This window comes from Phocoena phocoena, chromosome X (genome assembly GCF_963924675.1).
Source record: "Phocoena phocoena chromosome X, mPhoPho1.1, whole genome shotgun sequence".
Classification (NCBI taxonomy): Eukaryota; Metazoa; Chordata; class Mammalia; order Artiodactyla; family Phocoenidae; genus Phocoena; species Phocoena phocoena.
Window position 1 is genome coordinate 12,363,774 of NC_089240.1, and position 27,011 is coordinate 12,390,784.

General features: G+C 44.3%; 1 protein-coding gene across 1 annotated transcript in view; it reads right to left on the minus strand.

Moving 5' to 3' along the window:
• PIR (pirin) overlaps positions 1–27,011 on the minus strand; it is a 99,240-nt gene that overhangs the window by 34,982 nt on the left and 37,247 nt on the right. The window contains exons 3-5 of the mRNA XM_065901120.1: positions 26,560–26,643; positions 24,443–24,649; positions 46–130 (exon numbers count right to left, since the gene is read on the minus strand). Of these exons, the coding sequence (XP_065757192.1) occupies positions 46–130; positions 24,443–24,649; positions 26,560–26,643 (376 nt within the window). The remainder of the gene's footprint in view (positions 1–45; positions 131–24,442; positions 24,650–26,559; positions 26,644–27,011) is intronic.

The following is a 27,011-nucleotide window of genomic DNA, read 5'->3' on the forward strand; positions in this document are numbered from 1 at the left end:
TTTTTTCCCCCTGAAATGATCACTAAAGTGCAGAGCCCATCATACCTTTAGGAATAGGCTGGGAATGCTTTGCACCTTGGCCCAATCTGAAGTCCAAATATAAAGTTGGTGTGTGAGTGTAACTCTTGGACTGCAAAGAAAAAGGAAATCATCACCATCTTTCCACGAATAAGGTTCATCTTTACCTCAGCTGGACCCTCTGTCATGGGCCTGGAGTCTGGATCCATTAACATATACAATTCCTCCTTGGGAGATGCTGTTAAAGCAGGGAGGATGGGCTGCCAATATAGCCCCCTTCTTAGGGTCGCAGTCTAAAAGTTAGCCCTCCTAGCTTGACAAGCTAATTTCCAGATGACAGCTGTCTCCCTACAGCCATTTCTCAAATATGACCCAATGTCAATAGTTTACTGCCTAATAGCTGCTCCAACTTTCTCACTTCTACCCTTCTCCTGAATGTGGTAGGTTAATGCACATCAGATGCATGTTTCTTCCCCAGGTCTCAATAAAGCCATGTCTATTTTGAAATTCAAAGAAGGCAGCCTGTAAATATTTTTATTTGTTCTAACTTGGCCCTCTTGCATAAAAAGGTGGTCCAACGCTGCTGGCCTGAAAAAGCCACAGCTCAAAATGTAAGAAAGACCCACTTTTGCAGGATTTTCCATTGTAAACAGTGGCTTTGATTCGATCAACAGTTCAGCAGAGTTTGTAATTCAATATAACACCATTCTGAATCACTGGCACAGACCAAAATCTGAGGGATTATCACTGTTGCCATAAACTTTATGATGTTTCATTGTTTACCACAAAGTCCCAGTGGTTCTGTTCTACTTATTTTTTTTAACTTAAAAAACACACAGAGATGAAAAAGTACATAACGCCAGATTCGGCAAGGATGTGGAGTAACTGGAACTTTCATACGCTGCTGGTGGGACTATCACTTGATATAAACACTTGAGAAAACTGTGTGGCAGTACCTAGTACAGATGAATATATGCATAATCTATGACCCAGCATTCCAACTCAATAGGCATGTCCCCAACAGACATGTCCACCTGAAGACATGTACTCAAATCTTGACGGTGACACTGTCAGCAATAGCCCCAAGCTGGAAATATTCCCAATGTCTTTAATGATAGAATGGATAAATGAACTGTGATGTATACAAGGGACTACAATACAGCAAAGAGAATGAACGAACCCAGCTATATGCAACAACTCAGATGAATCTCACAAGCACAATGCTGAACAAACGAAGGCAGACACAGATTGTATAACGTATGATTCCACTTCTATAAAGTTCGAAACAAGGCAAAACTAATCTATCGTATCAGAAGTCAGAAAAGTGGTTACCTTGGGAAGGTTAGTAACTGAATGGGGTTTAAAAGGGGGCTTCTGGAGCCTGGCAATGTTGTTTCTTGATTTCACAGATGAGTTCACTTGGTGAAAATCCTCTGAGCTGTACACGTGATTTGTGCACTTTTCTGTGTATGTTATATTTTAACAAAAAGCTTACACTCATTAAAAACACGCATGTGTAAATAGACCACAAAAGAAAATCCAGAGCCCAGAATTGTTTACTATCCTTGATAAAGGCATCATTTGGCAGAGAAAAACTATGTAAACTCCATGAGGACATGGACATATCTGCCCTTTTCACCCGGGGCCAATGCACAGGGCCTGTCACATAGTAGGTGTTGAATAAATATTTACCAAATGATGTTTCATAATGGAAAACCTCACGTATAATAACAAATTTATTTTTTAAAAAATAACAAATTTATTTACAGTATACATAGCATATTCATCAACTGCTTTACCACCACGTAGCAAAATGCCTCTCTTCAGGACAAGTGATTAGGTATGGCCCAAGTGTATGTCTGTACTTTAAGTTTTAGAATAGAGAATTGTAAATAATGCTAGCGGAAGATTGTTCCCTTTCCTGTAAAAGTCTCATGTATAGAAGCTTCGGGCTTTAAGTGGTCTGGTACGTGGTTTTATGTGGCTTAGGAGGACAAGCTGCACCTATACAGCTCCAAAAGCTGGAAAGGCCAATTCCCCTGTGCATACATAAATGAAAGCAGAAAGACCTGTGACATCAAGGGCAACCTGAGGCCAAAGATTCCCAATCAATCTGAAGAGCTTGGATCACACATGAAACAAGGGCAGCACCCGCGGGATGCAGGGTCTGATCCTCTGGCATCACGAGGTGTGTAAGGCACCATCTGGAAAGGATCTGGTTTTGCCTGATGAAGACTTCTAAAATTACTTCTATAAAGATCAAGGGGAAACTTCACTTAGTATCGGATGACTCCTCTTCCTGGGCAATATTTTGCTCTCTTCCAGAAAAAGAAGGTTCAAGCATCTTTCCCAACCTCTGCCTCCGGGGCCGCTGCAGTATCCCTGCCTACAGCAAGGACATGAATCGAAAAGAGGCTCTCGGTTTAACTTTTACTAGAATTCTCCCAGAATGTAGTCATAAAAATCATTCCAACCTGGAAACCAGGAGCCTCTGATGCTGGTATTGCTTTTCCTGCTGACTAGCAAAGCCTTTATCTTCTTCTGGGCTTAGTTCACTCAATCTGAAAATCTGGTGTTGGGACTTCACTGATGTTGAAGTGTATTTCTGCTTCTGAAATCTGGAGTCAGAAAATTTTAATGTCTTCCTCCACTTTTTAATACTGTAAATTCCCTTCTGATTTCTCAGACTAGAGCTGTAGAGAAGTGAGAACATGGCTGGGGCGAGGGAGAGCCATGAGGGCTGTGGGGAGTGAATAGGGGGCTGCTGGCTAACTGCACTACTCTTGCCCTCAAGCTCGGCCATCAGTTTTGCCCTCCTGGTGAGCTCTTTTCTTCCTGCCTCTAGCTTCTCAACCTAATCCATATTGTCCCCCAAACAGTAACCTCTCTCTCTAATGCTGCAAGGACACAGATATGCGTATGCACACACAGACACAGAATTCTGTACTTACATATTCGTTTACAAAATTGTAAACAAACCAACGAGAGACATTATAAAGCCACAAATATATCCTACTGCCTTACAGTGTGAAAAGGGCTACAGGGAAATATGAAATTCATTTTGAAGGTGTTTTTCACAACATCTATAGCCACAAACAGAATTCGGATTCTACTTTCCTTTTTGTACTGAAAATCAGATCAGTGACGGTTTCAATATAACACGTCTTGAATAAGCAACTACCCCAAACCTATATGTACATTATTCTATTTCAGTTAATCCATCCTGAGATAAAATTCAATTTGAAAGCTGTTCCCATGAGTGTGTGTATACATATATGTATGGATATATATACACACACACAGTTTTCGAAAAGCAAATAGGTATTGCTTTTTAAAATTTTGATCTTCCTTGGTAACTGCTGCTGGAATAGCAAATGTAAATTCTGTTCATTTAACTCAAAGATGATAATGCCAGGCTCAAATGCACTTCGAGCAAATCTGGACTTAATTTTTCCATCACACACACTGCTGCTTTGCAACTATAAAGAAATATCGCCATTAGGCACACTCTTTCCTGAGTTCTGTTTTGTTTCTTTTCATGTATAGTATTAAACTATTAATAGACCCTCAAAATAGAATGAGACTTTAATTAAGCAAATCATTCCTTTTTGTCCTCAATCTATCTATTTCCACAGGATTAAAATAAATTGGTCCAAGGCAACCCAGAATGAAACATTTCTCTATAAATCTGTTTCAGCATGTACCGAACTAATGCACCTGAATTCCATCAGTAAAATTACTTTCTTTTCCCTTTTTCTTTTGGTCCTGATTAACACTGCCTGCACAGGTACTAAAATCCCAAGCTATTCCTCTTTTGTCTTTCTTTTCTTCTCATTTCTTAATTCTCTGTTTAAAGCATTTGGGAAACTTATCTTTAAAGGTTTTAGTCTGGGGCTTCCCTGGCGGCGCAGTGGTTGAGAGTCTGCCTGCCGATGCAGGGGACACGGGTTCGTGCCCCGGTCCGGGAAGATCCCACATGCCGCGGAGCGGCTGGGCCCGTGAGCCATGGCCGCTGAGCCTGCGCGTCCGGAGCCTGTGCTCCGCAACGGGAGAGGCTGCAGCAGTGAGAGGACCGCGTACCGCAAAAAAAAAAAAAAAAAAAAAAAGTTTTAGTCTGTATTTTAAAAGCCCAACGGCTTAAAATCTTACAGTTCAAATACCATGTAAGCAAGCCTTGTAGAAGTGAAGTAACGGAACTCTTTATGAGATGTGAAGGGTAAATTTTGGCTAACCTCTAACAACAGGGGTGCTACCAAACCCAGACAAGCCCTGTCTCTTTATAAATATGTCAGAATTAAACCCTAAATGAGTCTAAGACACCACTCCAATAATGACCACAAAACAAGCAAGACAAAAAAACAAGGTCTACAAAACCACTTCCTTCTGAACCCGAACTACCTTCATCTTCTATCCTTCAAAGACCTCCCGCTTCCCCAGGCTTTTGGTATGATACCCGTGTTAACCTGGTTTCCTTCCTCTGCTTTTATTCTTAAATGTGATCTTAATTAGAAGATGAAATCACTTCCACATGGAAGTTATGTGGCTTAGTACGTCTTCCCAAGAAAAAGAGTGCTATGTTGCTTGCTACGTATAAGCATGGTAAAGAAAATAAAGTCTCTTTCATCTTGCCGCTGCTCCTTTCACAGATAACTGCCACCCGTTTATCCCTGAATGCTGCTCATTTTGCCATCATGCTGGCCTTCCCTAAAAGCACGGGGCAGCAAGTTGTTACATGTCAGAGCTGTAATAAATACTTTCACATCTTTTTGAGAAGTATTTCGAAAACCCTTGATGATTCAGTGATTTATTCAGGAAATGCACTTGAATTCTCAATCTTACTAGACGTTGCTTAAGCAAATTACTCTAAGGTAACAAGTGCAAATCCTCAGTATTGTATAAAAGAAAGAAACAGTGCGTATACCTATTCCTGGATCCTTACTCTCATGTTGGATCATGCCCCTAACGTTGGGCATTTCGTTTTACAGTTGTTCTTTGGCATCACTGTTAACTTTTTTTTTTTTTTTTGCGGTACGTGGGCCTCTCATCGTTGTGGCCTCTCCCGTTGCTGAGCACAGGCTCCAGACGCGCAGGCTCAGCGGCCATGGCTCACGGGCCCAGGCGCTCCGCGGCATGTGGGATCCTCCCGGACCGGGGCACGAACCCGTGTCCCCTGCATCGGCAGGCGGACTCTCAACCACTGTGCCACCAGGGAAGCCCCCACTGTTAACTTTTGATGAATATCTTTACACATAAAATTTTGACCACATTTCACACTGAAATTGTACATCTAGAAGTCCAGACATTTTAATAGGGCTCTTGAGATATCTACAGGTTTATGGCCAAATGCAATGTGGCTAAAAGTGAGCTAGCTGGTCAACACGATGACATGACTGAACAGCAATTTTCCTGAACAAGTCTACTGCTAGTCATTGGCTTTTCTGGTCTCTGTAATTTTGCTATCCCACAGGGTCGTTTTCCAACTCATTAGGTGCTCCGAATAGTGGCTTTTTTTCACTCATCTAATCTCCTATTGTTAGAAAGTTAACTCATTCCAACAAATTCCCTGTTGTTACACATTAAATTTTTTTCCCCAATACATCCTTGTCCAAAAATAGAATAGAGGGATTAGTTGCTGGGGGAAAGAAAAGGAAAAGAAAAAAACATACCTGGAAATGCCTGAAAAAAACAGACAAAAAGAAAAAAAAAATCAGGAAAAAATTTAACCTAAAAAAAGTTTAAAGGCACAACCTCCACAGTACAGATACCAATATTTGAACAACCAGTGTCTAGCAGCATGTTTCTGAACGAAAAGATCATTTTTATCAATTGTTACACTAACTGAAATGCTTTCATCCAAATTGGTTTTGGTCGTATCAGTTGGTAATTACCTGTAAAAAGTGCCCATCTCATCAAATAAGTGACCATCTTATCTTTTTTTAATCTTAGCTTATTTAAGAAGCAGAAATCGATATCTCGTTACTCTTTTAATTTGACTATTAGTTTGGGTGATATTATTATTTTAACAAGTGCTACTAAATGTTATTAACACAAGAATAACAATAACTAAATATATTGAGGGCTTAGTATATACCAGACACGATTCTTTAATTAATTTATTTATTTTTGGCTGTGTTGGGTTTTTGTCGCTAAGCGTGGGCTCTTCTCTAGTTGCGGTGAGTGGGGGCTACTCCTGTGGTACGCGGGCTTCTCATTGTGATGGCTTCTCTTGTTACAGAGCACGGGCTCTAGGCACATGGATTTCAGCAGTTGCAGCACATGGGCTCGGTAGTTGCGGCTCGCGGCTCTAGAGCGCAGGCTCAGTAGTTGTGGTGCACGGGCTTAGTTGCTCCGCAGCGTGTGGTGTCTTCCCGGACCAGGGCTCCGTGTCCCCTGCGCTGGCAGGTGGATTCTTAACCACTGTGTCACCAGGGAAGCCCCAGGCACTATTCTGTATGCTTCATGTGTATTAATTTGGCCGCTTGTATTTCCCGTTTTATAAAATATCTGCTCATTAACCTATTTATGTTTTCATTCATTACTTAGCTCCCTCATTTAAGAAATACTGACTGAGAGTCTGGAGTGTGCTAGTCATTGGATACATATATCGGTGAATAACAGATCTGCTCAGCCTTTGTGGTTTACTTCCTAGTAAGGAAGACAATTTAACAAATTAAATATAAAATTACACATGCCATAAGTGAAATAAACAGGGCAGAGGGGAGAAAATAAAATGGCATCGAATGAGAAGAGCTGGGGGTAAGAGGTTTCTGGGCAGAGAATGGAGCACAGCATGTGCAAAGGCCCTGAGGCAGTGAAGAGCCTGGAGGATCTGGACACTGACAGGAGAACCACGTGCAGACAGCAGGAGGAGGCTGCAGAGAATGGCATGAGATGAGTTTAGAGAGTTAGAAAAGACCCAGGCAGGATTTCTTTAAAGTACAATGGGAACACACTGATCCAATTTTTATCGTAAAGAGATGTCTTGAGCTGCTATGTGGAGAGCTGGAAGGGAGTAAATAAGAGAGGGGAGACCCCTGAAGAAGCTGCTGCAGTGGGCCTGGCCAAGGCTGGGCAGGGGATGGGAGAGAAGTAGATTTAAAATATATTTCGGACTAGATGCAGGTAGGGGAGGAGATGGAATAAGGATGACCACCATGTTTCCACTCTGAGCAGTGAGTGGTGGTGCCATTCACTCATTCAGACGGAGAAGCCTGGAAGGGAAACGAGTTTGTGTGTGTTTGCTGTCAAGGCAGGTGTGGGTAGGGAAGCAAGACTTCAACTTTTGCCATTTTAAATTCGACATGCCTGGGAACCATGCAAATGGAGATGGCAAGTAGGTAGCTGAATATATGAGTCCACACAGAGCTCAGAGGTGAGGCTTGTGCTATAAATATGAATGTGGGAGTCGTTTGAAAGTGGGAGACATTTGAAACTGACCAAGAGAATAAATCTTAAAAAGCCTTATCACACACACAAACACAAAATTCTGTAATTCTGTATGGTGATGGATGTTAACTAGGCTTACTGTGTATTGTGGTGATTATTTCACAATATACAAATATCAAACCGCTATGTTGTACACCTGAAACTAACATAATGTTACATATAAATTACAATCCAATAAAAATATAAAATAAATGTGGGAGTTGTAAGACTATAAATGGTATCTAAGTCCATGGGATGGGCGAGATCATCCAGGGAGACGACACTCAATGAGAAGAGGACTCAGGACTGAGATCCAGGGAAGCTGGGTGTTTAGGGGTCTAGTAGAGGAAATGGCACCTACCTGAGAAGTGACACTGAGAAGGAGCAAAGAGCATCCAGAGACACAAGAACGTATTATCTCAGAGGCCAAAGGAAGGAAAGACAGTGTGGAGGAGGAAGCGTGCAACCCGTGCAAAGGAAGGAAAACAAAGACCTCTGGGTTTGGCCACATGGAGTAGTGACTCGGTGCACTGATGGGGGTGGCCGCCAGGCAGAGGGCCTCGACGAGGTGGGGAAGTGGAGAGAACACGTGCCGACAAATCTTCTGTGCAGTGTGACTCAGAGAGGGGGCAGAGAACTGCAGGGTGTGGGGTTAAGGGAGTTTGGCGCTTCTCAATTTATATGAGAGGGTTTCTTAAAAATAAATTAAAGCTATTTGTCCTTAATATTATTTGTTGGAAAAACCTTGCTTTGGCCTTTCATTTCATTTATGGCATTTCTGACATGGATTATTAGATCTATCCAGCTTTTCCTTCCAATGCTTTTAAACTTCAAAAGTCTTTCCCAAGCAAAGATCATGTTAAATGTTTGCCTGTCTTTTTCTAGTTCAAATTTTCTAACATTTAATTCTTTGATCTACGTCAAATTTCTTTTCCTACGAAGGACGGGATCATGAGCAAAACTGGTTTCTTTGTATGAATGTTTAACCAATTGTCCCAATTGATTCTTCTCTCTTCCCCAGTTGTTGACCATCTTCTGTATCGCTAAGTTCGCACCTATACTTGCGTCTATTTCGGGTAGGTTCTCTTTCTGCCAATCACAAAAAAAAGAGGCTCAGTGGAAAAGACTTCACTGACGAGCTCAGGAGACTCAACTAAGAGAGGACGATCTGGTCCATAGGAGTTCTGGGCATCACCCAGGCCATGGCCCACGGGGCTTCCCAATCTCACCTTCCTGCCGCTACTTTCCTGCTCTCACAGACCCATTCTCTCCACCACTTACACCTCTGCACACACTCAAGAAACTCACTGGCAGATCCATGGTCCCAGTGTGGAGAACCATAACCATACCTTCCCCTTTCTTCGGGAGACCTTACGATTTGAGGAAATGAAAAGTAGATTTACCACGTTATTTAAAGCCAAGTTCCAACTCTTGTTGTTGACAATAGGCTGATGCTCTTCAACCAAAGGGTAAATGTCTTCTGTCTCCAATCCAAAGCACTCTGATTTCTGAATTCTTGATTATTTTAAAGAATTCTGATAAGGATCGGGAGAGATTAGTCTCCACCCTCGGTGCCAAAGGCATTACGGGAAGGATTAAAACCCTGTAATCACATTTTGACATATACATGAAGTGCTACGCAAAGAAAAGACAAGAAACTCTTGGGCAAAATGCCAATGATTCTGTATAGGGTGAGAGCTAGAGAGGGCCAGACCACATTTTTTTTTTTTACATCTTTATTGGAGTATAATTGCTTTACAATGGTGTGTTAGTTTCTGCTTTATAACAAAGTGAATCGGTTATACATATACATATGTTCCCATATCTCTTCCCTCTTGCGTCTCCCTCCCTCCCACCCCTGTAGGTCAGACCACATTTTTAACTTCTATCAGCCATAAAGGATTGCGGAAAATCTTGACCATCAAGCTGTCCAGCTGACCAGAAATTGTGGACATTTTAGCCAAATTATTCTACAGTCTAGTCTCAAGAGTATCCTTTTTCAAGAAGCATTTTAATCAATAGTAACACTTGAGTCCCTCTCTTCTCACCTTGTATTTGGGGTACAGGTAGTGAGGAGAGAAGAGCTAAGGAGGAAGGGAATAAAGATGCTGACAGGACTCATGGGCCTGAAATTTAATCAGAGACGTGTTAATTGTGAAAGTAGAGACTTTGATTTCTTCACCCTTTGAGTCAGCATCCTTGCCTGAAATTGGGTTACAGATGTTCAATTTTTTTTTGGAAAATTAAAACCAGAGAAAGAACAAATGCCCATTCCTTATATGAATAATTCATCCATAATCCTACAAAGGCAACAGTACAATAAAATCACGAACGACCCCCAAATATGCCAACCGGGGGCCTTCCGATCGTTTACCTCCCATCCACGGGTAACGTTTTTCAAGGCTGAGTCAGTAAATCTAGTAACAGATGCTAGAATATTCCTTACAGGGCTTTATAACACTTTTAATCTCTAATAGTTACACTTGGTATATACTAAGGGTCTTTAAGAGGTCTTGTAAGAAAGTGCATCGACGTGGGAGACTATTTGGCAAAGACATGATTTCACAGGGCTCTGGGGACAGACGATTGTGTAGACATGAACCTTCAATTTCATGTCTAAGGGGGAATCTATTATGGCACAAGGCATCTCCTGTGTGATTGTTTGCAGGATGTTCTGACACAGTCGAGGCATCTGAAGACAAGTTAAGTGGCTGAAGGTACCCTTTTGGTGTAGAAAGAGATGGAGGTTCATTCTGAAGCTTTCTTCCATGAAAATGAGCTACGGCATTCCCAAACTGGAGAGAGACATACTCGGCAAGTTTATGTACAAGGGCTGAATGGTGTGATGAGGCAGGGCTACTGTACACATCAAATGGGACAAAACTCAGGAGACCTGAGTTTCGGTCTGGGTTCTTTCCACAACGAGATGTGTGACCTTTGGCCCAGCTGAGTTGCTGCGTTCTCAAATACAACGTGGCGGAGGTGGAGAGCTGCTCTCTCACGTCTACTGCTGCCTGACGCTCTGATTCAAATCATGCCAGAAGAAAAAGGGAGAGTAGGTCTTGCCTGGCTGGAAAAGCATCTCATACTATCAGGAATTCTAGACTCTTGCTTCCCTAAGAACTTCACTCACATCTTAATAGCTCATAACAGCAATGAAAGAGGTGAGTGAATGGAAAGCTTCCTGTCCAGCTGTTATATAAATGGGCCTGACGTGGCCCCTGTGTATGAAGTAAAAATGGCACCCATCTTCTTTACTTCTTCATAGCAAGCTAGGATCTTTAGCTCAAAGCCCGCTGGAGCCCAACTCAAATTTTCACACATCCAATCACTTTAAATATATTCCAAAGAAACACATTTTTAGCCACTTAGAGCCTACCTACTTTACATATCCTGTGGAACTGCCCCCAACATCTGCCGCAAATAAGGACGAACTCTCCAGCTACAAAAGACCCCGCACTGCAGTTGCCTTTTGGAGCTCTCTGACCCAGAGACTCTCCACCCTGTTGCTGAGTGACATCACCTAAACACGTAAGCCCCCTCTCCAATTCCTGACTCCCCAGGGAGCTCCCTCATCCTAGCCCCCTTCTGGGTGGTGGCCTTGCGCCACTGTCTCTGGAAGGTCTCTGACCGTGACGGACTCCCTTCTCATGCCACCCCGTCCAAGCACCACCTAAACAGAGCCTGTGTGTTGCTGCCTGTCAGGAACCTGTCTCTTCCTTGATCAACCCCCAGGACCCCAAACTTACTACACCAAGCCATCTGACTGAAGTAAGTATACAAATAGGTTCCAAAAGTATCAAATACGGGTCTCCCTTCTACCCAGAAGTAAGAAGAGTGTTAAGTTCCCTGCTACTCGGCAACAATTCTGAGAAACTGAAGAGTTGACAAGTCTGCTGAAGGGCTGGAGACCTAGGGAAGGGTTGGTACTTATCCCCCATCCAGGGCAGGGGATCGTTCATGAATTCCTGGGCGAGGAGGAAGGGGTCAGCTCCTTAGCAAAATGACTGATGGGTCAAGAATTCCCTCGTCAACGTCCATCTCTCCTCTTAGGCCCTCTGTCTTTAAAGTTTCCATGGGAAAGAAACCCGCTCTCAGCAGAAAATCTCATTTCTATTGGGTTGTGCTGAACTGGTAAGGACGTGTGTAGGCTTGTGGTTAAGAGCACAGAGTCAGGGGCCACACATCCAGTTAGAAGGCCAGCTCTGTCACTCACTAGATGCATAACCCTGGGCAAGTGGCTCATCTCGCGATGCCTCAGTTCTCTCCCTCATCAGGCTGTCGTGAGAATCTGACTGGACACAGTCAGCTTCCCTGGCTTCTGAGGCCTCGGCCACTTATGGAGACCCCTAGGTGCCATGGCTGCTGCCGCCTCGGCCCCTCCTGGCTGACTGTCAAGTTCTGAATGGCTTCCATCACCCCCCCAGAGTGGCGGGAGCTCCAGGAGCTCCAGAGTCTGGCCTGACAGACCTCCACGCCCAGACAGGAGTGAAGATCCGAGCCACCAGACGTGGTGTGTGGCCTCCACAGAGGCTGCCGCAGGGGGCTGCTGACGCAATCAAGAAGGGCAGGGAATTAGCGTCCACAGGCTGACTTTGGCCAAAGAGGGATGGAAGGTGTAGGATGACAGAAAAATTCTTCCTGTTTCTTCCTTCGTTAGAAAGTCCTGAGCCACAGTTTTCTGAACAGGCCCCCTGTGCCACCAAGCATCTGTCTTGCTTCCCCTCTCCCTCACTCTCACTGCCCGGGGGCGCCCTGCCTTAGGCTCTGTTTTCCAGAGAACCCAAGTGAAATCACGAGTAAAAGAACCGATACAGGTAAAGCACTCAGAACTTCACTGTCCAATACAGTTGCCGTCACCCATTTGTAACTACGGAGCACAGCAAATGTGGCGAGTGTGAATTGAAATGTGCCGTGAGTGTAAAAAAAAAAAAAAAAAAGACACAGTGGATTTTAAAGACTTGGTACAAAAAATATTAAAAATCTCATTATAATTTTATATTGATTATATATTGAAATGATAATATTTTGGATAACTGGCTAAAGTATACTATTAAAATTAATTTCAGCTGTTTGTTTTTACTTTTTGAGTGTGTCCATTGAAAATTTGAAATGACATACGGCTTCCATTATATTTTCATTGGACAGCTCTGACTTAGAATTTAGTACCTTGTAAACCTACCAAAGATGTCAGCCATTTTCATTTCTCATCCCAAGAAATTCTAGAGATTTGCTGTCAGTAAAGTCTAATGATAAAAAGGGAATGTGGGAGCAGAAACGGAGACGGATAAGGGAAAGGGAACAAATATTTATGAATTACACTCTTTGTTGCTAGGCACATTATATACCATGCACTATGCGTCATTCTCCCTATTCAGCAGATGAGGAAATAAAGGTGCAAAAATAAACTTTCCTAAGGCCATAGAGGTATTAAACAACAGAGCTGAAATGTGGACCCGGGTCTACTGGACTCCATAGTCCATGCTCTTTTCCATCTATAGTACTGTCAAAGGATTGACTTTCTAATGGTACAGTTTAGATAATGTAACTGAAATTTTTTTGGCGTGGGTGAGGGCATCCTAGAATCCTTTAAGTCACCCACACAGGAGATCACCTACACTAAAAAACCTAAAAGCTGCTGCTGGACACAAATCAATCAATCTCTCTCTCTCTCTCTCTCTCACACACACACACACACACACACACACACACACACACACACCCCTGCCGCGGGTACATGGGAATGAAGTGGTCATACACCACGGTCTATGGCACGTGGTCACAGACACCCATGAAAGCCCCTCATTTTGTATTTTTTTCCTCCGTCATCCTCTGCCTCAATCCCATTCCCCCACTGGCTCTCAGTCAAGCACACCTAATGAACATTCTTCCAACCTACCCTCCGTATGTTCATTTAGAAAGACAGGTGGCCTTAAAAAATAAAGTGGTATTGTGTGCAAAACTGCTTTCTTGTTCTTATTTATTTCACATTATTTCCTGAGATCTAATAAAACAGCTGTAAGTAGACATAATCCATTCCTTCTAGCAGCTGTACCATATTCCATAATACGTAACCACCAAATTATACTTATCTTTTCCCTAAGTGGTCGCCACCTACATCATCTCATGACCACCATCATATGTCTACTTGGTGAAGCTTTGCTGGAGTAAATATCTATGAGTGGAATGGCTGGGGCATACCCTATATGCAGCGCTAGGTTCACTAAGTAATGCTGGCTCGCTCTCCACAAGGAATACAGTTACACTCATCGGCCACGCAGGAAGTTTCTATCTCCTCCTGTCCTTCCCAGCACTTGATAATACCCACCTTCCTGATTTTTGTCAGCTTAAAAGGTATCAAGTGGTAGTTTATTAGAATTCACATTTCTCTGTGTATTGGTCAGAAGAATACCTCTTCATATTCTTCTTAGTCTTCAACAGTTGGGTGGAAGATATTCTAAAGACCTGGAGTTGCCACCAGTACAAGCATCTAAATTTCAAGAAGGCACAAATGTCTCACCTCAGAGGATGGAGAACTATGAATACATGCTTTGTTCTCGCAACTATGTTAATGTTCTGGCCTCACCGCGTACATCGATTTCCTGCAGATGTAACTGCTCTAGGGCTCAGAGATTTGCTTGTGCAACAAAATCTCATGGAACCAGGGCTGGTATTGCAATAAATGTGTGTCCTATTATCTTTGGGGATATTTTTTAAGTGAGACAAATGAGAACTGGGGTAGAATGAATTCCAGTTTGGCAGTCCTGATGGAGCCACATCCAGTCCAGCGGAGGCAACCCAGCCTACTGCGCTTATAAAGAAAAAGAAAATCCATATTCTACCCAAGCGAAGCAGAATTTAAATTGGGTGAAGACACTTTGGAATTTTATTTAGAATATAATTTCTAATTATAATTTCTTTTGACTTGGTTTATAAAGGCAACGAGTTTTAGATCAGAACCTTATTCTCTTCTTAGAGATTTGATGATGGGAACTTAGAGCCTAGAAAGGTGAGGAAAACTGAGCCAGGCAGGTGTCTGAAGGTGGTGGGAAAGAAGGGCCCTGTTCTGAGTTTCAAAATGGTTGCCTTTAAAAGGAAGCATTGAAATTTCTCCAATTGCTATTTCTAGTTGGACCAGGAAAAGAAAATTTGGGGCCATCATGGTTTCCTTCCATAATGTTAAAAATGATCATCTACATGGAAGCACAAGAGAGCAAGGGGGGCTTCATGAGGGGCTTCAGGTTTCATGAAAAAGAGGCAAATTATCATTATTTTATTCGTCAATGAACCCGGTGCTTAATCACCCCATGTTGCGTTCCAAATGGAACCACTCTAGTCTCCACATGGGTGACCCCTTCAGACAGTGACGTGAGAGCTGTACCGTTGGACTTTTGCACTGTTTTGGTTTGGGTCATGCAGAGAGGGAGAGAAAAGCCAGAGGAGGCAGAAGAGCAGTAACACCAGGAGAAACATCATCGGTATAGTCATGATTTTCTTAAAGAGAATCAAATTGACAAGTTAAACAAAAAAGAGAGAGAGAAATTAACCAAATCACCACAAAAGTTTTACATGGTAAAGATGATTAACAATTTTCATGCTCAAAACAATGGACATACGTTTCGAAGGCCTCCTAAGAGTACTGAGTTATTCCACTGGACAACTCTGACACCTACGAACAGAATCGCTTTCACTCGTGCTGTCTCCTTCACACTGTCTAGACTCTTTCCACCCTCTGCCAGGCCAGTTTGCTCCTAGATTCAGGCCTGCTTCTCCTGGCGCTTCCAGACTGGGCTGAGCCCCCCATCTGTTCTGCCCTCCCCTAATCCCGCCATGTTTACTAGCCCAGTGACTCAACAGAGCGTACTCGTGTTACCAGGGGACGTGTCTGTTCCTCCGATGGTGCACTTCCAGCTCTCTGATTTTTTTCCTCTTTTTCCCTTACATCTTCACAGAGTCTTGCACATAGGTATCCCTCAGTACACATCTGCTGAGCTCAACTGAACTACAGTGGCATAAATACCTTCCTGGGAAATCCTCCCAGTTCCCCAATGGCCAGTGCGGGAGTCCTTCCAGCAACGGCTGGCTCTGACCATGCCCTCATCTCGTTTTACTAAGGGTATACACTCAACGGCCCGTGGCCTGCAACACATGGTGAAAAGGACTCCCTGCGGTCGGAACATCACAACATGCCCCTCCTTTACAAAGTCATCCCCATCCATGATTTAGAGCCCATTAGAGTGGAAAATTTTTAATGCTTTTCTCTCTTGGAGTACCTATACCTAACCACAGGACAATTCTTAATGAAGCTTCAAGTAATCAGAATTCTACCTGACACCAAATTTACTCATCACATTTTAGTGTGAGTTTGGTCAAACTGTTCAAAAGCCACATGATCCCAAAGATTTGTGCTTCGGGCAAAATAAAGTATGGTGTTCGTAGCTCTCAACAGTGTAGCTCTTTATGTGCCAGTGCCAGTTTTTAAAATACCAATATCCACTTCATTTATATCCACAGGGGCTCAGTTTTTAATGCAAGAGGCAAGAGCCTTTGAAGCTCTCTGAAGCTGTCCTGTGTTTTCTCACTGTGGTTAGAAAAAAAATCTGTTACGTGTTCCTGGGGAAAGACTTCTTATATCCTCAGAGGACAAGCCGCGACAGTCACAGAAGTGATTATAATGATATGTAAAGTGTCCGCTCACCTTTACTGAAGGTGATACGTTGCTTTTTATAGCTTTCATTATGCTCTTAGTCTAAATCTGCTGCTAATTTGTAACCCTGATTAGTAATGGCCAACGATGTATGAATGACTCAGGATGTAACTTCTGGTTTAAAAGTGCACTTATCCAATCTGCATTTACTGGCAGACGAGAGGGCTCGTCGACACCACTGGAATGTTCTTCCTAGGTGATTGGGTCGGCAGGGACATCTTGAAGGCATAAGAGCATCTGGCACCCTTCGTGCGCACCAGGAATGGTATTTCTGGGGTGAGCAGGCTGCCCTGGGCAAAAGCAGCCTTCTGTAGAGCTGATGTGAGCAGATCCTGACCACTGTTTATTTGAACATTCCTAACTGCAAATGAAGTGCCAACTACGGCTGCCAACTCAGGACAAGGACAAGCTCTTTGGTGTCTTCCTACTTACTGAACAACACTAACAGACCCAACCGTGCCTGGTCTCACACTCAATCAGAACCAAGATTTGCACTTGTCTGTGCAACGAGGCTGATCATTTGCTCGGGCTACCCAGCCTGTGATGGGGCGGGTCCTACAGAACGAACTGCTTTGTGAAATTCGAGATGAGACAGGGCTGCACACAGCACCCCACCTGACCTTACCCTCAAACTATGCTACTGAAAAACCCTGGGAGAGAGAGGGATGCAGGAATTTATATACAACCAAGGTCAGCCTTAGGTAAAATCCAGGAGTAGGCAAACTTGGCCTTGGGTCTCCCTCCTCCCCAGTACTCTGCATCATCTCCTTTCACGCTGTCACAACCCCACCAGCATCTGGTTGCTTCTGCTTGCCTACGCAGCCCCCCATCGTGATCCCCAAACAGCCAGTGCACCCCTACTATCCAAGCCTTTGTATAAGCCATCACAACACATGACCCCTGTCCCCATCTCTTTTCTTTGTTTCCTTTCCTACCTCCATCCACACAAGGAAAATTACTTCTCCATCCTCCGGACCACCACGGAAGTTTTACACAACCGCTGTTTTAGCATTTCTTGTATCACATGATACTTCTAATGTTGGCCCGTTTCTCCCCGCCCCCGGCTAGACTGTGACCCTATTTGAGGACAGAGGCTGTATTTTATTCACATCGTATCTCTAGGGCTCTGCACACTGTACCCACAGCAAGTATCTAATGACTGAATGAAAAGAGCTCGTAGAGAAATGGGACGCGTGAATCAAATGATAATTGTCAGTCCAAAGATCTCATGGATGGTGAAGACAGGATGGCTCTGTGGATCTAGGGCAGCTGAGAAGGCTTCAATAAAGAGAGGGGACTGGGCTGGACCTTGGTGATGACTAGCAAGGAGATGCAGATGGTGAATTCCTCGGCTCCACATTTCTACAGGACTTCGCACCTGACAATAACTTTTCCTCCAACTGCTCTGTTTCCCTCTTGCCCTGTGTCAGAGGAAGACCAGGAGGCTCTCTGCCTTGTGTGATATTTCCCTGCCTCTCGCCCCACACCCACCCATTAAAATACATTTATTTAAAATCTGAAAAGGGAAATTCAGCGTGAATTCGTTTGGGTGATTGTGAATTTCTCAGGAGGGACTTTTTAAAAGCACTCCTCATAGCATTTAATTAAACATGGACCATAAAAGAAAAATCAATGGAAATAAAACCCAGTGGAAAATGACACTGTTGTCACAAAGAAAGATAAAATTGCATCATTAAAAATCTTGAATTCCTAAAATGATCGAATTATATTAGGTTTCCAGAAACTGCCTCTTAGAGACAATGGCCATCCATTAAAAAAATATTTAGTATTTAATATAACACTGAATACTCCAGTATTTTTTTAAGCTCTTTTATATTTGTACCTATTTTTCTTACACTGAAAAATCTTGATTCCTAAAAATGTTAACAAACTTACTCATTTGTTTTATTTCATAATACGTACAAAACTGTTTTAAAATTGTGGTGCCAACATTAACAATACAAACACAAAATGAAGTTTAAAATTTTATGTTTTTGCCTGTAGAATATATCCCACTCAAACTGTACAGTCAGAGAACTATGTTTAAAGGTCTTAAAATAAATATTTTCTCTGTATGGTTATGTTGCTGAGATCTTTACACAAATTTTTAGGTTCTTCATTTCTTTCCGTTCGGTTTTCATTTTAAGCTTTGGGGTTTTTTTTCTTTTTCTGGTTTTAAATACGTAAACATTTACATCTTTCAAAATTAAAAATAAGAAGACATAGTGAGAGAAGTCCCAGGTCCATCCTTATCCCCCTCCATCCCAAAGGGAATGATTTTTCAAATACCCAGTTTTTAAATCTATCACAGAGCGCTCCGATTTATAAATAGAAACAATGAACAGAGAGGCCTTTGGAAGAGAGGATTCCTTTCTGAGCAGGTGCTGTTTTCCCTCTGCTTGCTCTCGGGGCCAGCTGAAGCCTGTTACCCGAGCTCCCTTCGTCAGAAACCCACGGCTCCACTCGCAACCTCTGCCACTGGGAGACTAGCCATTATTCTTTTTCAAGCTAGACTCATGAACCTGCTGGAATACTTCAAAGGAAAAACAAGCGCCTGTGCTACCTGCTTTCAAGATTTATTGTTTTTTAAATGCTACCTTGAGAAGTTGTTCTTCTGGGCTTCGGAAGGAAAGAGAGGCCTCCTGGGGGAGGGGGTCAGCTTTCCCCACATCCCCAAGTGAACAGAAGCCAGCTCAGAAAGGCCAGGGAAATGGCAGGGGGAGCGGAAAACCTGGGGCCAACTGTAAAGTCGGCAAGGTCCAGTTCACATTGCCAGGTCCAATTTTTAAAAATTCAGATTGCCCCTGAAAGAGCAAAATGGGTACAATGTAAAGATGTTCTAAGTTTACTGTCCAGTGTTACTGCCCAAAACCCACTGCCATTTGGACATGCTGTAAGAGCATTTCCTCGAAAGCCACATAAACTACATTTTTTTAAATCAAATTAAGGTAGGGGGATACTGACAAAATTCTATATTGATGATAAAGTGTTTCAAATGACATTTGGCCCTTGGAGTTTCCCGGATGAAAACAAAAGCTGCGAAATGTGGTACAGGCAGCTGTTTCTCTAGTTCTGGTGTAAGAAAAGGCGTGTGTGGGTACCAACGGCCTGCCACAGCCTGGAGACACCCCCAGCTCTGCGAATCGGAGGTGACAATCACAGGCTTGGCTACAAATCACATGCTAGCCCACAACCAACACAGGCTGATTAGTGGGCACATTGGGTTTTGGTGCAAGGCACAAGAGGTCTCCCAATGCCTGCTGGAGCTAAATCGGGGCCAAGAAGGGGGAAGGCCCACAGGGATGCACTGAAAGCCAGTATGTCCGCTACTACAGATCAAGCCACGCCCTGAAACCCACAGGAAAGACGCTACCAAAGACAAGGAGACACCTGTCTGTGGACCCCCAAAGGGAACTACGAACCTCCAAACCTCTGCTCAGTGATTGGTGTCACTGCTTGAATTTAAGAAACCTTCAAGGAACAATGTGGGTCTTGCAAAACAGCCTAGTATTCATATTTAAAGAAAAAAATCAATCTGGTTTTTATTTCCCTGCTTCCGAATCCCTTAAATAGTTTATTTCATTTGAAAATGGATATTAGCTAATTCCATTGTTCTCTCAACTTTTTAGTTAGCTTGTATTAAGCTTACTGCAGTCATTCTTAATCCCTATATTGTCGATCTTATTACTTCAGCCTACTTTCTCTTATTCCAGCATTCGTTTACGTTTTAACGATTTCACTTATCCACCCAGCAAATATTTACTGATTGCCTTGTATGTATCAGCCACTGTTTCAGGTGCTGGGGGCACAGTGGTAAACAAGATCTGAGCAAATTACATGACATGCTTGGCAAACTCTTTTGGAAAGTGAATTTTTAAAATTTTGGTTATCCAATACATGAATATACAGTCTGCTCATCAGAAGGAAGCTTCTTCTTGTTATGACTGTGGGACACATGAACACTGCACAAAGCTTCTGCAAAGAAGTAAAAGTAGGACTTCCCTGGTGGCGCAGTGGTTAAGAATCCGCCTGCCAATGCAGGGGACACGGGTTCGAGCCCTGGTCTGGGAAGATCCCACATGCCATGGAGCAACTAAGCCCGTGCGCCACAACTACTGAGCCTGTGCTCTAGAGCCTGAGGCCACAACTACTGAGCCCACGTGCCACAACTACTGAGCCAATGTGCTACAACTACTGAAGACGGTGTGCCTAGAGCCCATGCTCCACAACAAGAGAAGCCACCGCAATGAGAAGCCTGTGGACCGCAACGAAGAGTAGCCCCCGCTCACCAAAACCAGAGAAAGCCCACGTGCAGCAACGAAGACCCAATGCAGCCAAAGATAAAATAAATAAAATAATTTTAAAAAAAAGTAAAAGTAGCAACCACTTATAGAGGGCTTACTCGACGCCAGGGATTGTTCTAAGTTCTTTACCCATATTAACCAAGTGAATCCTCCCAATGACCCTCTGGGTCATTATAATTATCTCCATTTTACAGATGAGAAAACTGAGGCCCAGCAAGCTTACATGACTTCTCTACAGGCAGTCAGTGCTGGAGCTGCCCTTGAACTCAGCAGTCTGGCTCAAGGTAGCCTTTTTCTGACCCGGGTGGGGCTGAGGCCTCCTTAAGGTTTGCTTCTGACATGATGTAATTTAAAACAGCAGGAGGCAAGAAGAGGCATTTGCTGGGAAAAGAATCATGTTGCAGAGAGAACTGGCAATAAATATTCCTGATTGGCTGCCTGATAAGGATGGAATGGGGTTTGGAGAATTTCATACTCTCATGAAATAAACATGTGATTTTTGACCTTCCAGAAGTGACAGAAACTATTCAAAGTATCCCATTTTTATCTTTTCCCCCTTTCAGCCTTCGCTTTACACTGTGCTGTCCTGGCAGAATCTTGCTCACAGTTGGCTGTGGCTTCCCAAGGGCTAAAGAAATGCCCAGACACATATAACCTGGGCAACAGGGACACATCTAGCTTTGGGAATATCAAAGGTCAGTCGTGCTGCGTGCAAAAGCTTATAGCGTTCTGCACAAAAAGGCCCTCACTACATAAAGGTTGAAGATTTGCCAAAAGCCACAGAATTGGACCTTAACATCTTCTATAGGTACCTAATCAAACTGTCCCTCCTGATAAGTAAACTCCCATGTCTTGAATCCCAGGAACATAACACATATCACAAACCGTGGTCCCCAGACCACAGCAACATCATCACCTGGGAGCCGGTTAGAAATGGAGACCCTCAGGCCTCACCCAGACCTGCTGAATCGGAGTCTGCATTTTAACAAGAGCCCGAAGTGATGTGAATATTAAAACTGGAGAAGTGCTGGAATGGTCACTAATTCCATTTTCTAGCTATTTAAGGTGCTGAGAGGGGAGCTGTTGGTGACTCTCTATTGGTTATAAACACATCAATCTCTCGAAAGGTATATTCTCAGCCTCACCTCATGATTTAACTTAAAACTATCTTCCTGATGCAATCCAATCATCCCTGTGTGAGCAGATATTAAGGCTTCAGATGTGCAAAACTACGTTTCTTACGACACCCAGAAAGAAATGGTCAAGAGCCCCCCGTGTGTACAATGACTCACACTGGTGTCTTTTCTTCAGAGCAGCTTAATTACCTTTCCCAAATCCCAGCAAGTCCCTTTAGCATAGACCACAAACATAAATCTCAGCCCAGCTCCTGCCCAAGTTAACACAAAGTAATCAAAATAATAATAATAACAGCTACCGTTCGTGTGGTGCTTACAACACGTCTGATGCTGTTTTGACAACTTAAAGTGTAAAAAAAAAATCACTTAATCCTCACAGCAACCTTATTTTACACATGAGGACAACGAAGGACAGAGAGGTTCAATGGTCTGCCCTAAGCCACACTGCTAGTTCATGGTGGTGATTCTAATCCAGGTCAGCTGTCTCCAGAGTCCACACTGGTAACCACAGCACCACATGGCCTCTCAGAGCCTAAATTAATGCTGCCCAGGCTTCCAAGAGTCCCTTATTCAAATGCTCTCATAATAAAGACTGATCGGGCTTCCCTGGCGGTGCAGTGGTTAAGAATTCGTCTTCCGGTGCAGGGGACACGGGTTTGAGCCCTGGTCCGGGAAGATCCCGCATGCCGCGGAGCAACGGGGACCGCGCACCACGACTACTGAGCCTGGGCTCTAGAGCCTGTGAACCACAACTCCTGAGCCCGCGTGCCACAACTACTGAAGACCGCCCACCTAGAGCCCAAGCTCCGCAACAAGAGAAGCCACCGCAATGAGAAGCCCGCACACCGCAACGAAGAGTAGCCCCCGCTCGCCACAACTAGAAAAAAGCCCGCGTGCAGCAGCGAAGACCCAATGCAGCCAGAAGTAAATATAATGTATTAATTAATTAATTTTAAAAAATAAAGACTGATCACTTATCTAGGAGAATGTAATTCACTTCAGAGGTTTCAGTTGACAAAAAGAGAGAGGCTGGCAGCTACTAAGACATTATTTCACTAAGTTAAAACATTATTAACGTCTGGTTTCTAATTCTTAGTTGGGATTGCAAGAGCACGTGGTCTGCTGCTTGGAAGTGCTTTAAAATGTCCTTCTGCCTGTAATTGGTACCAGCTCTGACATTAAAACTGCACTGTATTTTCTATAAAAGAGAAGCAGTTGTAAATGTTAAGGATTCATGATATGGCTGGCTTTGATTATGCATTAAATCAGTGGTCTAATTTCTCTTTTTAGCTGCAGATAACTCTTTTTGTAAGTGAACTCTTAAAGACAACACCAATACATGTGACTGGGTAAAGCCTTGGGCTTTGGTGGAGAGAAGGAAATCTCTTGACCTTTACCATCTGCCTCAGTATCCCAAGGCCCGTCCCTAGAGTCCTGAAAACACAGAATGAAAAACGCCAAGGGCAGCACAGTGAGCCGCCTCTCCTCTGCACCAATTGAGCTCTCCTTAGACCCTCCCTGCCTTAGACCCACCTACACAAGGTGAGGTCCTCTGCCTTATACCTGAAAGACCTCACAGGACCTGTATTCTCCCCTGTGAAGCTGAAGAGAAGGAAACTCGACGCACAGTTGAAAAGCGCACTGCCCAATGCTTGGCAAAACACGAATGGGTCACAGAAACACAATGAAGGGTGACGTTTCCAACTGCAAAGTAACGTGGAGGCCTGCCAGGGCGTAGATAGCAGTCAGCTATATATGCTTATTAGGGAGTGAATTTTGATATTTTTTTTCTTCAATCGCTTCTGTTTGCACTGGAAGCAAAGCAAAATAACACATACTCCCAGGCACGGTACAGGAAAAGAACTGCGGGTTACGGCGCAGGAAATACAAAAACCAGTGAAGTCCTAACCAGTAATCATGACCCACCTCTTAACCATGAATGCATCCCACTGCCTGGCCATCATCCCTGTGGGTGCATATAAACAAAATTTAAATTTACATAAATTAGTATGTAAAATAGTTTTAAGTGCTCTTTGCACGAAGAGAATGGCAAAGTGGTTCCCAATATGTTGATACCACTCAACAACAGGTAACAGACAACAGGTAGCACGTGTGCAACTGGAGGTGGGGGGGGCCCTCCCAGATCCCCCCTTCCCATCCCTTTTAACCATTTCTGCCTAAGAGACCACACTACCGAGCTCACCACCAGGAACCTAGGCTCCAGGCAAGCAGTTCTGGTGTGCCGTTAACACAGTACTGGCCATACCCTTTTCCTACCAAAATCTCTTCACAAAGTTTAGCCAAAATTGATCTCATTTGATTAAAAGGTGGGACCTGGAACTGAAATATTATAAAGTCTCACTTAAGAAGAATGTACAGGGCGTGGCGTGTATGGATTAAATACATGTTCAAGTTAATTTTTTAAAAAACCTTTCTATGATGTCGTAGTGTGCTGTCCTTACTAAGTTGAGCATAAATAATTAAATCAATCTTCGGGGACTGGAGTCAGTTTTGGTTTTTGTTTCTTAAACGAGGCACTCTAAAACTGCACGATAAACAAAAGGAAACAGGCTCAATCTGCACACATATTAAGATGAATCTTGAAAACTGCTTTTTTACCAAATTCTTTACATGAGCTTGCTTTCCTGTAATTTTCCTAACTCTAAAGGTTTGCACGTGGCAAAAAAAATTCTGGGTTCCCTTAGGTTGCATTTATTCTGACACCTTTGAAGCAAGTCCATCCCACGGGACTTGAACCGTGACAAACCCGGCGAGAGTTATCGACCCAGAGCGGGCCAGCCTCGTGTCGCTGCATACCTCAGCTTTCACAAACACACCACAGCGCGGCTTACCTTGACTCCCAGGGCTTCTCCAGAAACGACAGCAATGGTCACGGCCTCCTTACTGGGTTTAGGGATTTCGTTGCTTTTCAGTTCCTGGTACCGAGGCTCCACCATCTTCTGTGGGCTCCTCAAGTTAACCCACAGCTGTAGGCCGTGGACTGGCTCCTCTGAGCAAGGCATCTCGGCGTGCACGATGCCCTGGCCCACGGTCATCCACTGCGAACACCAGACCGACAAGAAGGAAGTGTGACCCGGCCTCTAATGAGTCCACAGGTGGGATGATTACCACCTGGTAACTAAGTCAGGCACCTTACAAGTCTGCTTTCCAAGGAATAACAAAATGACAGAGACGACTGCTGGGGCCCTTTCCAGTTTTCCAAACATGTCCCATGCTTCTGCATGTGCGATCAAATCATCAGCTCTGGAATTCACACAAATGGAAGAACCCCCTCTTTGGCATCCCTGAGTCTTAGATTGCGCCCCTAGATGGGGAGTTGCAGGCAGAGAGTAAACTGAGAAGTGCTCTCGGGAGACGCATCTTAACAAGTGAAGAAAGCAGGATTGGGCAGGGGGAGAAGCCGATCACCAATGCAGTTACTGTACAACAGAGGCCTTAGCCGAGCCAACAGGGAGCTCTGGAGTCGGATGAAACTTCAGAATTGTCCCAAATTGAGGCTTTCCTATCCCCACATCAGCAAACCCTTGACTGTGGGCCACCCTGCAGTAGCGAGCACAACCTTGGGAGAGGCAGTTACCGGGATAGAGGGCAGCGCCCAGAGTGGGATGCAGCTGAGAGCCATCAACAGCCGGTATTCGCAGCAGCTGGAGGACACGAGGTGGGCCTACTGGTACCCGTGGAGGCCCACGGGACCCACCACACCATAGGCGGCTGACTTCAACACGGGGAACGGAGCGCTCACCACTTGGAGGAAGTTACTGCCTCCGCTCTTCTGCAGAGTTTTCAAGCGTTCATTTACTTCTTTACTAAGAGCACATGAGGGGCCAGCCCCAGATGCCAACCTCGGGATCTGAGGATAAAGGGATAGAACACAAAAGGTAGGTTTCTTGCCCGTCTCAGCTTGGGTTCTCCCACAGAAGATGCTGAGACAAGGGCTCGAGTGCAGGGAGTATATCTGGCAAGTGGTACAGAAAGCACAAGTAGGGAAGAGCAGGAAGGGTGAGCCAGGCAAGGGAGAAAGCCACAAAGGGGGGTTAACGAGCAGGTTACACCTGTGGGCACCTGGGGCTCAATCCCACTGGGAACCATGCCGAGGCACGTTAGAATTGATGCATGGAGGGCGGAAAAATCCACTTCCGGAGTCACAAGCAGTCGAAGCTATGCTTTACACTCTGCTCCGGGGACAGGTTACTGTTGACTTTTGGGCACAACTCTTCGCCCTTTTGCTTTTCTGCCTCTCAATCTCCTGTTCACTGAAACACCACGATTCAAATATTTGCAGATGTCATCCCCCAAAATATGTAAATGATCCCAGAAACTACCTGTATAGAGTCCACACTTATAAAAACTGGCGAAGATGAACCAAGCACTTTCTGGGGATTTTAATGGTAACACGTCTCAGACAGGACTAGGATGGTGGCCGGGTTTGGGTCATGCTCTTTAAGTGACAACACCTACCCCTGCAGATGGACTGGAAGATAAATAGAAAATTGTCTCAAAGGCAGCAGAGAGATCTAGAAAGATGAGGCCGGAAACTGGCGCAGTGAATGTGGCAGCAACTGGGGCATCATGAGTGACCGTGACCTGAACAGCGTCAGGAAAGGTTTGGGGGGCAGTGCTGAGAGGCCAACCCTGATTTCAGTGACTGGAGGATGGGACGCAAGAGAAGGAAGCCGAGACAGTGACTTGTGATTACTTTTTTCAGAAGCATCAGGAAAAGCCCTACGTGGGAGCTAAAAACTGATTGTGAGGGCCCAGGGAAGCATGAGAGAGGAATACAAGGGACCTGTGCAGGTTTTCAGGCGGAGTGCAAGAAGCGATAGAAAGGGACAAGTCCAAGGTGTAACAGACAGAGCAGGGGACGCGGGAAGCTACCAGAAGTGGGTGGGACGGAGCAGCCTCACCCAAAGACTATGAAACCATCAGCCATTCCTCATCTTGGCCATACCTGCAGGTCTCCTGGGTTCAACTGACCAGTGTGTCCACAGAAGTCTTCATGGGCCATGCTGCCCCCTTCCAGGAGGTAAGATACCTTTAGAAAAAGAAAAGAAAAAAAAAAAAACAGAAGAAAAAGTAGGTGCTGGAGGGCTGTGAAGAGTTGTTCACTTTTTCCACTGAAAATGTGTTGACCGAAGTGTCAGGAGCAACTAAGATGGTTGAGCTGAGGGGATGAACCTCAGTGACAGGGCCACGCTAGCCCGGGCAACATCTTTGAGAGAATTTCAAGTGGGAGCCCCTTCCTCCGGGCAGATGCAGCCCTGAGCAAGCAGAGCTCCCAGCTGGGTGAGAGGGACCGCCACTCATACCCTCAGCCCGCCGGGACGAGGCCCTGCCATGGTGGGTCCCAGAGCCCAGGGTGAAAGAGACGCGGCTCCTGTTGAAACAGCAGGAGCCTTGTTA